The 18,826-nt window shown below is 46.9% G+C and overlaps 1 protein-coding gene across 1 annotated transcript; it reads right to left on the reverse strand.

Moving 5' to 3' along the window:
• Nucleotides 1-5,313: 5,313 nt before the first annotated feature.
• Nucleotides 5,314-17,931, reverse strand: LOC116949304 (selenide, water dikinase 1). The gene is made up of 8 exons (XM_032966444.2): nucleotides 17,180-17,931; nucleotides 13,408-13,511; nucleotides 12,147-12,254; nucleotides 11,521-11,675; nucleotides 11,050-11,140; nucleotides 10,303-10,402; nucleotides 8,611-8,823; nucleotides 5,314-5,952 (listed from the first exon to the last, which is right to left on the reverse strand). The coding sequence occupies exons 1-8, from the start codon at nucleotides 17,376-17,378 to the stop codon at nucleotides 5,723-5,725; spliced, it is 1,200 nt and encodes a 399-aa protein (XP_032822335.1). The 5' UTR covers nucleotides 17,379-17,931; the 3' UTR covers nucleotides 5,314-5,722.
• Nucleotides 17,932-18,826: the final 895 nt, after the last annotated feature.

Consider the following 18,826-nt stretch of genomic DNA (forward strand, 5'->3'; position numbering starts at 1 on the left):
GCCAAAGATTGAAAGTAATTGGGAGTTTGAGACTGCACGATACATCGCGGGGGCCCGATAATTAATTTTAAATTGGCTAACAGCGAGTTTTGATCTTGATCATATATATTCATGAGAAGAATGTCAACGGTTTCCCATATCCAACATAATTACACAGCTCAGGCTATAAAGACATACTACAGCTGACCGTTGAAATGACTAATACGAGATGTTCCGTAATGTGCTTTTAGATATTGGGGCATTTAAGCGCCAGATAAATGCTAAATCCTTTTCCTTATATTTCCAAGGTTCGCGTGTCAACAAAGGGTAGCCCCAATTTGGACCGAGGCTCTAATTACGAACATTCATTACGGCAACGTTATGCTCGGCAATGTCCGTGTGTATAACCCTTATCGCGTGTAATCATGTTCGGCATCGCGATGACTGCGCGCACATTGGGTTGGCAGCTGGCAGCTCTCCCTCCGTCTTTTATACAACAAAAACCCATTGCGCTATGCGACCTCACCACCCCAAAGCCGATACCGTGACGCAGGGTTCTCCAAACTCCAGTCCTCGCGACTCACCACGCTAACGTCTTTACCAATTTGCTCCCATTCAAATTCACGCGTGTGACGCTGCGCACGCGCCCGATGATTGTTAAATGTCCCACGTGACGCGCTCAGTAGTTAACGCTGTCCGCGTTAATGGGGCCGACTCGGATTAAAATGACATCTGTGTAGTGGTTGATTTCACTCGGACAACTTTTGTCTTTCTTCCAACACCACTTTATTTACAGTTCTCCACATGTCCTCAATGCTCCACAGTTCCCTTGTTGCCCGCCTTTGTCTCTCCAATCTCCGTAAGCTCCGATGTCTCTGTGCTTCCACCACTGCCGGCTGCTTCGTCCCTGCTCTTCGCTCTCCGCTATCACCGTGCTCTCTCCACTGCCAACTGCTTCGTCTCTGCTCTCCGCTCTCACCATGCACTCTCCACTGTTAACTGCTTCGTCTCTGCTCTCCGCTCTCACCATGCTCTCTCCACTGCTAACTGCTTCGTCTCTGCTCTCCGCTCTCACCATGCACTCTCCGCTGCTAACTGCTTCGTCTCTGCTCTCCGCTCTCACCACTGCTAACTGCTTCGTCTCTGTTCTCCGCTCTGCTATCACTGTGCTCTCTCCACTGCTAACTGCTTCGTCTCTGTTCTCCGCTCTGCTATCACTGTGCTCTCTCCACTGCTAACTGCTTCGTCTCCGTTCTCCGCTCTCCGCTATCACTGTGCTCTCTCCACTGCTAACTGCTTCGTCTCTGTTCTCTGCTATCACTATGCTCTCTCCACTGCTAACTGCTTCGTCTGTCTTCCGCTCTTCGCTATCACTGTTCTCTCCACTGCTAACTGCTTCTCGCTTCAGCTGCTCCACGTCTTGCCTCGTCCTCCCCGTTTCTCCTCACGTCTCCCCAATTTATCCCCGCTCTCATTACACCCCAATTAATTAACCCGCAGTCCCAACGACGCTCCGCGTGCCCGTGCGCCTATTACCTCGCCAGACTTCAAGACGCCACTAGCACTGACAACAACTCCAGCCAATCACAGCCGTCCTTGGCTTCCCCAGCTTAATTGGCCCAATCGTCCCAATATGACCCCCTACAGTCCTGCTCCCGCGCAAACTCACCAATTACCCCCATGCGCCTATTTAATCCACTACATCTGTATCGCGCGCGTGCGCACGTGTTCCACGTGAAGCAGCCCGCGTTAATTGCTTAGTGCGTCACGTGGGACATGTTTAACGCTCATCGGGCGCGTGCAGCGCGCAACGAGTTCATTTGAACGAGACTAAAATTGGTAAACGCGGAAGAACGTAGCGTGGTGGAGCACGAGGAACGATAGTTTGGGAAAGCCTGTGTCGCAACGGCCGCTGGTGTGAAGAAGTTGCAGCGACTGTTGCAACTTCACGTGTCGCGTTGTTGCTCAACAGATGGCGTTCGCTGCACCGGAGTGGAAAATACGACAGTTTTCCCGAGACCGACATCACCACATCCGATCTGTTGTGGGTTGTCGCCGAGAATTCGACACGCCGTCAGTAGGCCCGTGTCTTGTTCAATAAACGTATAGCTATGCAACTGTGCAAGAGCGGAATAATTTCAGTAATTGAAGTCTCTCGTCCAGAACTTCTGCCAGACTACTAATATAAGACCATTTAGATCAGATAAGGAACATCATGTACAGACAGCCTTTTCCAATCCACTCCCGGATGAAGGGTTTCCCAGACCTTGGCATCACTCGCTACTGAAGTTGGTCAGGAATCGAAGTCATGTTGCTGAATTGATTTAAAGAGTAACCAACTTAACCACCGCTCCACCGAAGATAACGATACCAATTTAAAAGAACCGGCCATGAGATTTTGGAATCACCAGACTACAACAAATTGTTAAAATTATTAATTTCCCCTTTGGCCGTTGCTACTATATCAGATACCACTGTCATGTAATGTTGTGCATTGTCTAGCCAGGCGTGGAAGCGCACGCCTGTGATCCAGCATTTTTGAGGCAAAGGGATGATGGCCAATCACGCAGACGGGTGAAACTCCCAAACCCATTGACCTACAAGGTAACCAAGCGACAGAAGTGCAGCAGGCGGGTTCATAAACCCCTTTGTGCAAATCTTCACATGCTATTTATGCCCAACGCTTGTTCATGGATTTGGATAAAACACATTTGCAGGACTCTCCTGAAAATCTTTAAACTCAGCAAGGCTTTCCTGGATTAAGGACATTATATATTTTTCCCCTCGAATAAATGGCAATTAAAAATATTTTTCTGTAAGAATAAATGAAATGGATCGGTGGGTGACACGTGTGCAGTTTGACATTCCTCATCAGATATGTTGAAGGTCACAAAATATATAAAGATCCCTCATATAACCTTAACAGACTGTAGGGGCAAGTGCTGTTAGCGAGTACCTATGAAGGCCGAAACGGTACACGAGGGGGTGGGTGGCCAGCACCACGCCCGACCGCCTTTGTCTCCCTAGTGGCAATGTTTACACACCGCACCAGGTACCCATTTGAGGCTGAGTCGACCTAGGGGAGGCCCGGGACCAGTTCAGATAATCGTCACTGGTGTTAGCCGTGAGCGGGAATCAAACCCGGGTCGCCAGGTTGATAGCGCAGCGCGCTAACTGCTACACCATCGCTCCCCACACAAAATATATAAAGCATATCTAAAGCTTGTTTCAAAGACATCAGCCCAATTACGATGCTGCCTTCAACTTGCTTTGAAGCCAAAATGGAGTAATGTATCGTAGCCTGATGATAGAACGTTACTTCCCCTTGTTTTTAGCTCATTTACAATGAGGTGCACACATCTTGGGAGATGTTCCACGCGCCATGATTGGCTGAATCCAGGCTAGTCTCGATTAACGAACGTTCTTTATTCAAGAATTCGCTCTAACGAGCAATTTGAATGGAGACAAGTTTATTCCCAAAACGAGCAAAACGTTCGCTTAGCGAGCAGAGACCGATCCTTCAACGTGCGTCCTGACGTGAGGGCAGTGGGTGCACGGCGGCCGGAAGCTGTTCACCAGCTGTGCCGTGCTTCGTCGTGTGGGGGAGGGGGCCTTATGGTGGCACTGTAATGGGTGGGGGGCTAATTAATTGCAGATGCCGAGGACAGGAAGTCTTGTTCCATCTCACATCCCCACATCGTGGCTATGAACCCAGCAACCCCGATTCGATTCCAAGCCACGGCTAACATCAGTGGCAAGTGATATTTGAACCAGAGGTCCCCTGCATGGGCACCGCTGCTGCCCCCACTAACATCTACCCTTAAAATAACATGCTTGGCACCTGCAAGCACCGTGGTTCATCATGTGGTGAATTTAAGTTGTTCAAGAGTGGACAATGTTGAGACTGAACCGTCTCAGCTTTTTCGCAGATGGTACATCACTCTTGAAGCAAAACGCCTGTATTGTATATTATTCAGGAGACATCACCTGCACTGTAGCTTCCGTGAGACAGCTGAGTAATTGTAATCACAGCAAGTAATGTTGCTATTGCAGTTGTATTCACACCAGATGCGGCAAATTTTACAAACACCAGTAATGCTCATGCAGACCTGACCTCGGCAAGAGTAAATATGACCAGCTTCCAACTTAGCTCCAACAAACATCAAAAAGGCATAACTGAGGACTACTCTATTTTATGCTGTTTGAATGTGGTTCATTAAATGAAATGTAGGTCTTAGATTTGATACACTCCATATACCCTTTCCATTATTACCGTAATCCCAAAAAATACCACTTAATGGACACAAATACAGCAAAGAACAGACCCAACACATCTTGTATAAGAAATCCATGGTTGTGTGTTTCCACTTTATTGGTGTTTGTATGCGGTACTACAAGGAGGGTGTATCCAAATCAATCACCAAGGTCACTGTTACAGTATCGTTATTTGTTAACATCTACGCCAATGTATCATTTCATAAGTGAGACAGAACACCAGTGTTTGAAAAAAAAAAATTCAAGGAGAACACAAACAACCAATGAAGGGATCATAAGGCCCCATTGTCCGAGCCCCGTTATGCACCGCCGTCCCCTGTGGCAGGATTCCGCCCCTCCCTCGGGCTTCAGAGAACCCTCTTGCGCCTTTTGAGGGAAGAGCATCAAATTCAGGGGGCGGATGCGAAACCGGCTAACGGACAATCGGCAGCGAGTGGTGACGAGCTTGTAAAAATGTTAAAACACCTAAAAGAAAATAGGTTTTCACATTTAGACAGCTCAAGTCTGCTCCCTCCAACCGCACTCCCATGAGCTGCTCAAATCTCACGGGCGCACAGGTTGGGCAGGGGGCAGGCACCAGCGCGCCGTGGCCTTGGTGGCCCCTATTGTTAAGAAGCTACACGCGTACGAGGACAATGCAATCGATCATAACGTTAACGTTTGCGTATGAAAAATCAAGGCAATTTAAGGTACAGTTAAAGGGCATGTGCCTTACAAAAATAATGTCTGATGAGCAAGCCGCCACTGAAGCCATGGAAGTATTTTGCAAAACATGACCTCTCGCGGTCATAGTCGAGGCTAATCCTCAATTTGAGACTGCAGCTCGACGTTAAAAACGGGCCAAATTGCAACACTGATGGACAATTACATCTTTCGGCAGATCGCTTTCACTGCGGCAGAGATGTAGCCGTCTAAAAAATTCATTCTTAATTCTGATAAGTAGATTATGTGCACCGACAAATCACATGATGGGGTTTCTGTCTGCGCCCAGCCACAAAGGCTCCGTTCCTAAATCGGCAGAATGATGCTGTCCTAGCAGAACATTAGTGTTTGCTTTTCGCCGAGAAATGAACTGTCAGCAATGGGGTTGCTGTCAAGTGTCGCGGGGAGGCGGCAAGGTAGTCATGGGGTGAAGGTATATGTGCGTGCGTGCGCGGCGTGCACCGGGCTACAACGCCAGGCGCGCTGCGGGCTAGCGTGGGATGCGTCGAGTGCACCCAGCGTGCGATGGCGTGCACAGTCGATCGTGAGTGCATGCGGAGCAAGACGCATCCGTTCAGGGGTCTGTAGCTGCTGTTTGTTAACCGGGACAGTGCAAGACACCCAGCCCCGCGCTTGTGCCACGAAGACACGAAAAACCATCTCCGTGGAGCCCAGGAGGGCCGAGCGTGCGTGTGATGCTTGTGCGTCAGTTGGCGGTGCCTGTGTGCGGTGATGTGCCCCACCCCATCCCCGCGTACGCGCGTCTCTATGTGAGTGGGGGGCCGGTGGGCGTGTCGGGAGAGGCCACGCCGGTGGGGCTAGCCCCACGCGGCGCCACCTCAATGATGCGGGGCTTGTCGATTATGCGGGCCGTGCGGCCACCCTTCTCCACGATGCCGATGATCCACGCCTGGTGACCCTCGCCGTACTTTGGCGATTTGATTTCGGCACAGAATCGCGCGGCCTGTTCGCGTGGCAGGCAAATCAGCAGCCCACCTGGCGAGCAATAAAACAGGAAGCGAACAATGTCAGCATCTAAAGTACACACAGCATGTAACCAAGTAAAATGTGTGCATTATGCATCTCCTTCTAAGCTGGAAATTTCCATTATTGCATGGGATCGGCAGCTCGCATTTTATTTCCATAGATGTACTTTGTATTCTATGACCCTTCTTTGTGGTCACAACCAGTCCTCCACATCCTTTCATCTCACCCAGTCTCCCTCTACTGCTTCTGCCCTGGACCAATATCTCCAAAGGCTTTCTTATTGCATCTTAGATGTCTCTGCTGAACACTCAGACCACCTCTCAGTATTGTCTCCTTTTTATATTGCTACATTTACCTAAAGTTTGAAAACCAAATGTATTTTTACACATCAGACGTAAAATTATAGTTTTACTTTAAGCCAATATCCAAGCAAAAATTGTTGCAACCACGTCAAAGCAAGCCATGTACAGCAAGTCTACATTAATAACATTTAGTCTAAAATGAACAATTATCAACATTCATTTATATTAAATGAAAATTCGATCAACTGTCAGTCAAGGGGACCTCCAAAGATGCTCACGGCTTGTGCCTAAGGATAGGCATTTCACCAAATAGCTCAAAACTGCTTAAGTCATTTGTGAAGCAAAAAGCAATTAAGAAAAGGCCTATGGATGCTCAGTTGTATTCAGGATGATTAAAGTGCTTTTCTTTCAAGCAGTTCAATTAATCTTCAGTAGTTTATATTGTCTTTGGCTGACATAAATGAACAGATGTGTTGTACACTTGTTCATTAAATTGCCTATACTTGTTGGAAGTATTTTATTGACCGCAAAAATTCAAAGCTACCACTGGACCACATTTTTCATTGATTCATGAAAAGTTACAAACTGCTTGCGCTTAAATTTGTATTTAAAGCTTTCGTGACTGCAGGGATTCATATTCTTGGTTCTTTCGGTAAAGTCACGTGACTTCACCGAAAGAACCAAGAATATGCTTGCGTTTATTTAAACATACAAACGCATACACGATAAAACCGAGTTTTCAATTGCATAGAGCTGATGGACTCAGCCTGCTTGTCTGTGCACAAAAATCATTAAATCAGGTGCTTCACGTAAGCATTAAACATGTGTTTTATCGGCATTTCACGGGACAACCCTGCGCACGGAATATAAATCATGTGCTGTTCCGTCTGGATAAGGAAGCTTATTGAAGTGAATTCAAAAGGCATCTATGATGCCACCTTCAGGGGTCTTTTCCCAACATAGGATGGTGCACAAGCTGTGAGAGCCTAAAATAAACATTTAATCTCATGACATGATGCCAGTAGCACAAACAAAAAATGTAGTTTGTCAATCCACTACTGAAGGAAGGCCTCCCTCAAGCTATGTTAGTCATGAGGGATGGTTGACCATACTTCACCACACTGTTGAGTGAAGGTTCCGAATATTTTATTTATATTGGAGGAATCCGATGAGCTATGAAGCTCTTAAATTTTGACTTAAAACTTTCGTGACTGCAGGAATTCATATTCTTAGGTTCTTTCGGTAAAGTCATATAGATAGAAAAATTATACAAAATAAAGTGAATAAAAATAGTAAAATAAAAAAACACAAAAAAAACACTAATGTAGACGGTCCGCTGGTCCTTAATCGGAGTGAGTGTACTGGCAATCTATAATGTGGACTGTAGCCTGGTTATTAAGTTTGGTGAGTGTACTGGCAGTCTATAATGTAGACTGCAGCAATGGTTAAGCTGGGTGAGTGTACTGGCAGTCTATAATGTAGACTGTAGCCTGGTTCTTAACCTCAGCGAGCGTACTGCCAGTCTGAGCGCACTGGCAGTCAATAATGTAGTCTACATTATAGACTGCAAGTTCGCTCACCGAGGTTAAGAACCAGGCTATACAGTCTATATTAGACTGCCAGTACACTAACCAAACTTAATAACCAGGCTACAGTCCATATTATCGATTGCCAGTACACTCATTCCGATTAAGAACAAGGCTTAAATTCTACATTAGTGTTTTTTTGTTTTTATTTGTTTTATTCACTTTCTTTTTTAATAGTATTTTTCTATCTACGTGACTTTACCGAAAGAACCAAAGAATATATGAAGCTCTTTTTGATAGATGTCCAAGGTTGGTGAAGAGGGGCCCACAATCAGTTCAGATATCACTCTTCAGTGATGTTACCAATGGTTGGGATTGGAATGCAGGTCTCCGGGTTCATAGCAGTGTATGAACCATTTAACACCAAATGAGAAGTAAAATGTGTAGCCCTGTAATTGCTTTCGCACGCCGTGGCTGATGGAAAGATTTCTACCAGAGGAAACGCTAGAAAACCTGATAGAGCGCATGTAGCCTACTGTCACACTGGCCAGACATCTCAGAAGAGGTGGGAGTACCGATACTTTAACCACAAAAAAGTGACCTGCCGATAAACTGTGATGTACACATTTATGCTGCTGGGTGGTCAGAAGTAGTTTCAATTGTAACTTGTTCGTGGGTTCAACTACCGTGCTGGGAGATCGAATTGAACCGATGAGATCCGAGTTTAAAGTTCAGGTTGCTGACGATCACGACTGACCAAAAACCAAAAATGTAAAGGAGAAAAAAAAACACATACAAAAGTAACAGCATCTGGGCGCTCGCTCTGTCTAGACACTTACCTGACGTCTCGGCAGATGTGCCCTGTAGGAGGCCGAAGAGATTGCCGCAGGCCTTGCTGATGGCGGCCATCTTGGCGATGACGGGGAGGTTGTGGATGACAAAGGACACCTCATTGCGCTGCTGCTTGGCCAGGTTCTGCGCGTGACCGAGGATGCCGAAGCCTGTGATGTCCGTTGCCGCATGTGCGTTGAACGTGTGCATCAGTCCAGCGGCTGTGGGGGTTGGAGATGGCATCAGCGTATTATTAATTTCTGATTACGCTTGTTTAGCCAGGAAAGCCTCAATAAGTACCACTCTTTTTCAGGAGTACTGCCAACATTTCACAGGAAGCGAGCAATGTTGCTATGTGTAATGCCAGTTGAGTAATGTGCACGTAATTATGCAGCAATATGATGTTACATCCTATGTTTTTTGAGCAATGTGAAAAAAGGTGAGAACCAGAATACACAGAAAGGCATCCAAGTAGGGAATTGAACCTAGACCCTCCTTGTTAGCACAGATGGCTACGTACGGTGCCAAAGAAGTTCAACAAACATGTTATCGGGCACATGCGTTACCATGGCACCATGATTTTTACCAACATTACTGCAATATCATTTTTTGCAATCGAAAAAAATTCACAATTACAATGATTACTGTGATATCATTTAACGATTACTTTGGAATCATATAATTTTACGTGTTAGGCTTTTCTCTACTACCAGTATGACTAAAGATGACCTAAAAGTTCTTCACCTACATTTCACTCAACATAAGCCTGCCTCAAGTTGTCTAATAATTTCAACTTGACAATCGACGGCACTTATAACGCACATGCTGTCAGTTACACAACAAATTGTGTTTCGTCGAAATACAACAATGTGTTAGTATAAACACAACAGGGTACAATGATCGGTGTGTGATACACAATCCCAGCTTAAAAGTGCAATAACATAATTCTTTATCCAGAAAAGCAAAGAAAACCCAAGCCACTTTTTAGGAGGGTCCCTGCTTTGAGACATTTTACCAATTCTAACCAAAACAAAATGTATTTCAAATTTTACCAGGTAAGGCCCACTGAGCTTTATAGCTATTTTTCAGAATTGACCTGGCTTCAAATGATAAATCAATGAAGTAGCTAATCACATGTAAATTTATAGCAGCCAAATACTCTAAATGCATGTTGATTCTAAATGTAGAGGAAAAACCGGAGGACGCGGAGAACAATCCATGCGACCATGGGGAGAACACGCAAAACTCCAAATATACAGGTGTCAGGGTCGAGATTGAACCGACGACCTCCTGCATGCCAGGCGAGGAAGCTAAAATCTCGCCACCATGGCGAGTGTTTAGGAATGTGGGAGGCAACTGGAATATTTAGAGAAAACCCATGTTTAACACTTAAAAAGATCCCAGCATTAATTTCACAAACGAATTTGCTGTACTACCAGCTCTTAACCACATTGTAGCTCAACTTACAGTTGAACAAATCCTTGCCTCTGTATTACAGGCATGGGCCACCACGCCCAGTTATATTTATTTCTCTAAAAGATGATCAAGCTAACAAGTTTGTGACATAAAAATCACAACTATGGCCCTGCTTGTGCACATAATACAAATGTTAAATAATAACAAGTGCAGATTATTTATGCATCACAGCAGGCACACCCATAAATCTTGTCATAGGCAGATGCAGCATTTTTCCTACTGACCTGTGCGGTTGAGGCGTGCCATGTTGAACATAGCCTCCTGGTAAGCCAACTCCACATCCTCTTGTGTAACCACCAGCTTGATTTTATTCCACTTCTCAGGCTGTGCACACAGAAAGAAAAATATCCTCCATGTCGCCTTTACTAGTCTATTAGGGAAAGTAATTTAGCCAACACATATTAAGGGCAACAAGGCACAAGTGGAGGAAGTGTGGCTAGAAATATACCCATCTGCCTTTGTCTCCCCAGTGCTGATGCTTATCAGTGCACCAGATATTAATGTACGATTAGAGAACATATACAGGTTAAATACACAGCGCGGATTGGGTAGGAAATGTCCCTAGAAGGGATGGTGGCCAGTGGGCGAGACTAACAAAGTGACAGCAAAGGGAAGAAACACACCCGAGTGAAGAAACAGCAAATGCTAGGTTGATTATTACATGGCAAGACTGTGGAATGTATAGCCATGAATGAGGCCATCATCCCAAAGTGGATTAATAATGATGAATGCTAAATTTATACCAACTCACAGGCGTGAATCTCCACTTATTTGAGATTCAAGCCTGTTTTGGCCATTCCCCCTCCCAACCGAGATGATTGTCTACATTTAAGCCAGGAAACTCCCCATTATGATTGACAGCAAGGCACCACACCACTTATAACATTAAAAACATGAAGCATTCAGGAGGGGTCAGCACTTGGCAACCAGTTACTCGGGCTGTCCCTTGAGCGCTGCCTTCCATCACTTACCATGTCAAGCCATTGATGTGCATTGACGGCCACCTGGGTACCCAGCGGTTTTGTCAGCACGAGCACATCTCCTGGCACCGCGTTATCGGGCCTTGAGCACACCCACAGCAGACAAAATCAAATGACACGATGCAAAAGCAGATTGCTCTTTCGTACTTAAAACTACAGCATTCTGCCCGATGTGAATATGGTGCAGATATTGATCAATTGGAATAGGCCAATTTCTTTGCAGTGACACCTACAACAGCCTTCGCAAGGAATAACTACAAAGTTGATGAAGCGAAACAGAAAACGGCCGTGCCCGAGGAATTTAAACAAGCTGTGCACACTTCATTTCCAACGAAAGCAATAACAGCAAAAGAAGTATCCAAGGCTCAGGTCTATTCCATCAATTCCTCATTGTCTTCTAAGCCAACGCCCGTTTGCACAAACAACTAATAACGAACACGCACGCAAGGGCTGGTGGCTCACATGATGAACTCGTTGGGTTGACACACGGTGGTGGCGACGCCCCCGATGACGATCCAGGGGTTGACCACTGTCTGCCCTCCTGTCACCGTGGTTCCCGCCTCCTCCGCTGCGTCTTTGAACCCCCGAATCATGAGCGGTATCACTTTGTCTCGCTCCTGACACACGAACACCGCAATGCAACAGAAATCTTTGAAGGGGAATGACTGCCGTAACGCCACCGACCTTGGGCAACGCTGGCACTGAATGATGATAATGAATATTTCACATTACCTTTGCATTTTATCCGCCTATTGCAAATAACTGCTTGCAAGTAGATGCAGAAAATTACGTTCAAGATTGAGAATATTTTTGTATTAAATAACGTGGCAAGATCCACAAGTTATGAATAAGGGTGACTTAAACACAATAAAAAACACTCTCTTGCTTGTACGTGAAACTGAAAATATAATTGCAGCCTTGCCCAGAATTTAGAATTACTATTAAGCTTTGAAGCCTGTTTAATAAGTCTGCACTTATGCCACAGAGCCCCTGTGCATCCACTTACATTTGGCACAGACTCCTGCCAGTGCGTCTGTTATACGAGTTTTATTGAATCTACGCGAAAAAGATGTAATGGATGGACAAACCTTCTCGGATAACTTCTGGCTGATGGCGAGCAGCATGAGCATGTTGTCACACTCCGTCACCCCCATGGCGTACAGGTCACTCAGCACGTTAGCGCAAGCGATCTTCCCCTACCACAAACACACGTACACACATGATGTTAATGAGTTTTCTGCCACCACTTGATTAAATCACGAGCAAGCAGTGCTCAAAATCTAGGATTTAACATACATATGCAGACCATATCACTGTGTACAATCATCATCAGCTATGATCAATCCATGCTGGATGATGACCCTTCCAAGCTGTTGCCATTCCTCATGGTCCTAGATATAACAATCCATCTTGCATCTACATACAAACTGATTTCGTTGCTCCATGTTCCCTTCTTTGGTTGCCACTATCGTTAGTATTGACTACTGGTCATCACCCCTCTGGGAATGTCTTGCCCAAGCCCACTTGTTTTGCTTAATAGCAAACATGCTGTTTGGAAACTTTGCATACGTTCTCAGATCCATGTGTTTACCTTGCTGTCTCGCAATGTGCTTCAAAGCATGCACCTCTATTCTGTGTTTGCACATGTTTCAGCTTGCACATTAAATATAATACAAGCTATTAGGCATACAACAAGTCACCAACTCTCATTCCTGTGATTATAACGATTCCGGTTGATGATTCAATTCAAGGTTTTTTAGTATTACATCTCACGTTTTGTCCCGTCTTGTTCGTTCCATTAACCTCATGGTAACATTGCACAATGTGCTAACATTTTCAATTACTTTACACGTACCATTAGGTGCAAGTGTAGTGCATGTGACAATATATTATCATCAATCATTACTTGGCCACCATGCTTCCTTTTTTAAGAAAAAAACCCATCGAATAACACATCAATCCTTAACCATTCAACATATGCACTAAACATTGGTTCCCATCTCATAAATAGAAATACATTTGCATATGAAAAGAGGACACAGAAATTAGATGGCTCAGATCAGCGCATGCAATCGTGACATCAAGGGGTAAAACCTTTCCCCGCAATAATGCATTTTAATGATAACACAATCGCGTGGCAATGTTTAAGACGGAACTGGATAAGCGACCAAGACCGCTCAATTACTAAAAGCTCCCCACTGAATGCTTTCTTAGGTTAGGTGGTGTTCTTTCAGGGGGCCAAAATAATCCCCAGGGGCAATGCGAGAAAGATCGATTAACGTTACGCCAGCGCTATAATTACACTGTACGTTAATATAACCGCGCTGGCGCTTGGGGCGAGGGTCGTACCATCATGTAGGGGTCGTCCACAAGTGGGTAGAAGAAGTCCGTCGTCTGGACGAGCGAGAGGCCGCCATGCCTCAATGGAATCACACACGCATCCATGCCGATTCCTGTCCATACACACATACACGACAGGAATATAAGTGCGATGTAACTACGGCCACCAAATCCACTCCTGTGAAGAAAACCACATTCACTCACATGCACAGCTGACTAAACAAGATGAACAAGTGAAATATTAAATGGTGGACTTGGCTACAGCGAGCTACAGGTATTCGCTCCTTTGACGAGTGCAAAAGTTTGGTGGGTAAAGGACGTGATTTGAAAATCAGAAAAGCAACAATTTGTGTGAAGTGGTTGGTAAAAAGGTCAATAGTTCTTGATCAGCCATGATGAATTCAGGACTGACTGAAGGCTTCCACCAAGTCATTGCCATCTCTCAGTTCAGCAACAGGTCCTACTGGTTTATCCAACATTTGCTCAACGCTGAGTCATTGGCAATTTGACAGTTTGATTTAAAGGTAAAAAAAAAATGCTTAAAACTGCACTGATAGCGTTTTAAAAGTCAGGATACGCACTTGTTTATATGGAACTCATTGTGTTGATATGAGCTGAATATAACCAAATCAACCAGAATAATTATATTTTCATATATATTACAAAAGCCTTAGATCACAGACAAAATGTGCGTGATCTGGTCATATCCCACAAGCTAAGCGTTGTCGAGCCTATATATTGCTACCATCGATGACCATAACCACCTTACACACTAGGTTGTCATATAGCAGGCTGCAGGCTTTGCTACGTGGTGGTCAGCACGGCTGTAGAGCAGAATGCATTGTTGTAGCACTCCCTTACTCCTTTGCCATCACAAAAATTGACTGACCAGCATAGTGAAATATGGTCAAATAACTTCCAACAACCCTCATGATGTGGGTAGGCCATTATCCAGCACCGAATTGAAAAGAGGACTGTACAAGCTACTCTCTCAAGGGCCAGTATTATATAGCTTTTCATGTTTATGAACTTACATCTTTAACGTCCTCTTCAAGATGAGGTCTGTATATGCTACCAAGGGGCTGCTGGCATATATCCTTCGTGCGAGAACTGTACGACTAATAGCCGAATCGTTTTTTGCAATGCGCTTAGGCGAATTTATTGCGACTTCTACGCAGTAAATGGGTAATGTTGTTTGCTAAAGCGCGCCTTAGGGGAATAAGCTATTTGCCCTGGGAGCATTTGTTCTTTTGAGATGTAGGGGCCTCTCACGGAGCAGCACCAGAGCAATAGCGCCCGCATCTGCAATGCATCATCAGCTCTGGCAGCTCCCACACTCCGCAAAGGCCCTCTTAAAGCACTAACACAAGGGGTTACACACTCCGCACACACACCACGCGCTGATAAAGCTGGAATTAGGTTACGAAGTCCATGGCCCCGTTTCGTAAAATCTTTGACCATCACACGGTGACAAGACATAATGTGCTCGCACGCATATTTCACAGTAATAAACCAGATACAATAAACCAGCACACACAAGCGGCGCATACAGCACCGCAAACGTATACAAAACACAATACAGTAGACTGGGGATAGACAACTTAACATACCAGAATACATCCATCTAAACAGCCCTTTTCAATCCACTCCAAGAAAAAGGGTCATAGGATTAGTATCAATCGCCACTGATATTAGCCGTGGCGGGGTATTGGACTCAGTTTACAGTGTGCTATCCAAGGCGCCACCATTCCATCCCCAGAACACATTCACCAAGGTATAAATAACAGTACAGTATACTGAACATACAATATACCGGAGCACACACAACACAGTAAACACAGAGTACACCGACGTACACCAAACCGTGTCCGGGCCTTAAAACACCATAGAGCTCGTGGACATTAAAACACCGTACCATACACAATATAAAAGCACACACACACATCATTTGCACCAGTCAGTGGGAGAATTCACTCAAAAACAGAGGCAATGTGAACAGTCCATTTTGTCGAACGACTGCAGGATGAGGGTGGTGGGGAGGGGTCTATTTAACCACAACTCAATCAGTGTGTTCATGGAAGGTGCCTTACTGATACATGTAAATTATTATATACACCGTACGTACTGTACAGCGAAAACAATGGATGCTCCATTGCCCTATAAAGCCCACTACCACGTAGCAGGCAAAGCACTGTTGCGACCTGTGTGTGCACGGTGGGTCACATTCTCGTGCCATCATAGGTCAACTTGCTTTATCCCGGGTGACTTGATAACAGGCGGGGACGAGTGCGCGTGAACCGCTCATATATAGAGTATACGTGTACCCCCCCAAATGTATGCATCTAGGTATGGCTACATAAGATATTTAGGATCAATGGGGTTTTTTTTTTACCTGGTGACCCCTTTTATTTTTTTAAAAGGATTTACTGTATACACACCCAGCAGTTCACGAAGGCACCATTTAAACTCCACTCAAAAGCCGAACAGTATAATTCAATTCAAGTGCATGCGCACACATTAACCACGGGGAGGTCTAGGCCGCCCTTCCGAGTACAGTAGCACCGCACAATGACAATACAAAACGGCCACCACGCACGTGGTCTCCCACCACTCGACAACGAACACACGCGGTCCATTACAGTATTATCCCTGAAGCTACGAAGCAAGATGCAAAGCAAGGCGCACGTATATATTCCCTTACATAATCAATATCGATTAGTTGGTTGCAGCGTCTACCGAAAAACCAGCTCATACTCGCACACCACACGTGTAAAACCCATCAAACTAGCGAAGGCAAGCGATTTAAGGATGCGAATGCAAGCGTTGGAAAGCGCCAGCCACGTGGTTGACGGTTCTTGGCGCGATAATCTGGCGACGATTGTGCCTTGCGATGGTAGTCGCCTGGTAGTACTGTAATATATTCTAGCGAAAAACACCGTATAGTGATGGAACATGTTGGCGATTGTCGCGACTGGTGGTGGTTTTTGGTAATACGTATTTACATGTACAGCCCTCTTAATTCGTCAACCGCTGGATGGCCTCCCACGCCGTGCGCTTGTGGAATTTATTTGTCCATACTTCACCACCCCCGATTAATGCGGGTAAGTGCACGCGGTGACCATGGACGTGACCACACAATAAGTGCAATTGATTTATTTTTCTGCAGTGCCCACATTTTAGGCTCGCTGCCCTTAATACCTGTTATAAACACGGTGATCGCCCATATTAAATGAAACATTTTCAAAGGTATACCAGGTAAGGCACATCCAAGCATTATCCAAATTCAAACCTGCTTCGCAAGAGTGGTGTGCATGTGCTGTACGCCGGTTTGTGCGGGTCTGTAATACATACTGTACGTCACCCGGAACGAGCCCTATCAGGCTATTTATAGTTATATTTCAATGGATAACCCCTGGTTTCTGGATTCCGGGTCACAGTGAAGTGTGGCTAGTGATTATGCATGGTCAAGAGATGAGAAGTGTATTTCCCGACTAAAGCCCATTGAGCTAAGAACCTCTTGTTCCAAGGGCGACTCGACCGGCAGACACCAACGCATTTCACAATGAAAGATTTTTTTTAAAAAAGTAATCGTAATCGAAATTATGGTACCAGGTGAAATAGCAACGACTGGTTAGTGATAGCGTTGCCCGATGTTGCTCCCCATGATGATTGTGATCGCGGCGATATGCCTGCCGAGGGCCCGTCTCTCTCATTGCTAGCGCCAGGTGAATGATGAACGCGATTGGTGATTGACGTCTCAACCATCAGCGGCTCATTTTACCAAGACGAGGCATGACGGCCCCCATGAACTGTTGGTGTTCGTCCTGGTACGGCCCGTCCTGCTCCAGTCCCTCCAGGAGTTTGAGCAATGTCTCCTGGGGGACCTTGCACCCTCATCCCTTGAGCTCGGAGAACTTGGTCAGTCGGAAACTCTTGTCCAGGTCATGATCCTCGGGGTCGAAGTAGCGGTGCACAGACATGGCTGCTGCTGCCGCCGCCGCCGCCGCCTCCACCTCCTTCAACTCCTCCACCTCGACGAACTTGTAAAGGCTACGGCGCCGCGCTGGTTCGCCTCCTTAACTACTTTATACAGCAGCGCCGACGCGACGCAACGCCTCAGTTTTTAATTTAACAAAAAAAATCGCACTTTAAATTTCGAGACGACGAAATTACCATTCGCGTCTTTTCACAGCTGGCGTTCTATAATAACCCTGCAACACTCAACAACCGCGAGCAGCCAGCGAGTTTGCCTGTCTGCAACCCCCAAGGCCCCGGCCGAAAAAACGAGCGAGCGCTCGCAACCACGCTCTAGCGCAAGGCGAGCCGAGCGACAAACTCGGAAACGCCGCTGGACGTTTAACGAAATTATAAATAAGCGCGGCGCGAGGGGTGAGGGTGGGGGAGAGAAATGAGCTCGCGTGATGAGGTCGAGGGCGGCGAGACAAAGACGGCGCGCCGGGTGCTGAGGGAAGAGAGGACGAGGGGAGTCTTTAACGCGGGAGCCCCTTAAGAGACGGAGGAGCAAAATGGCGGCGCCGACCAGCGCGCGACGCCAAACGCGATTGCATTTCCCAGCGCGCTTGCGCTCGGGGTTCCGCGGGCCGCCCGTTGGCGGGGACGCCGGCGACTCGGGCGCCAATGGGAGGCGCGGGAGCGGCCCCGCCCGCGCGCCCGCGCCCGCGCATCGGCGCTACGATTTGCAAAAAAAGCGCCCGGCTTCGTTGGGGGGGGAGGTTGGGGGGAAGGTGGGGGGGAGGTGGGGGGGAGGTGGGGGGAAGTGGAGGGGAGGTGGGGGGGAAGTGGGGGGGAGGTGGGGGGAGGTGGGGGGGGAGGTGGGGGGGAGGTGGGGGGCTTGGGGGGGGGGACTTGGGGGGGGGTGGGGGACTTGGGGGGGAGGTGGGGGGCCTGGGGGGGGAGGGGGACTTGGGGGGGGGGTGGGGGACTTGGGGGGGGCTTGGGGGGGACTTGGGGGGAGGCGGACTTGGGGGGAGGGGCACTTGGGGAGGTGGGGGGCTTGGGGGGGGGTGGGGGACTGGGGGGGGGGTGTCCGTTGCCGCCTGCGCAGGAAAGCGATTAAATGGTTCATCACGTCACGTTGGCGGAGAGACGCAAATTTGAGCGCGTTGGGCATGCGAAATAAATTGCCGACGTTTCTGAGGCGCGGCAGGCCGTCTTGTAATTTGATGGCGTATTTAAATGCGCAGAACACGGGCCAGCTATATATTTGTTTTGGTGCCGTAAGCCCCCGAAGGGGACCCCTCCCCTCCACATCGTTTGCGCCTTTTCCCGCCAAATTGAGAAGCCGCGCAAAGGCGACCTCGCGGATTCGCGCTGTCCGTGCGACAAACAAACAAAAACAACACCAATATCCGCCCCGCGAGAGACGCCTCCGAGCGATGCAGAACAACGCGCCGCAACATTTTCGCAT

The sequence above is a fragment of the Petromyzon marinus genome, chromosome 36 (genome assembly GCF_048934315.1).
Source record: "Petromyzon marinus isolate PM22_M1 ecotype Great Lakes invasive population chromosome 36, UKy_Petmar_22M1.pri1.0, whole genome shotgun sequence".
In the NCBI taxonomy this organism is placed as follows: Eukaryota; Metazoa; Chordata; class Hyperoartia; order Petromyzontiformes; family Petromyzontidae; genus Petromyzon; species Petromyzon marinus.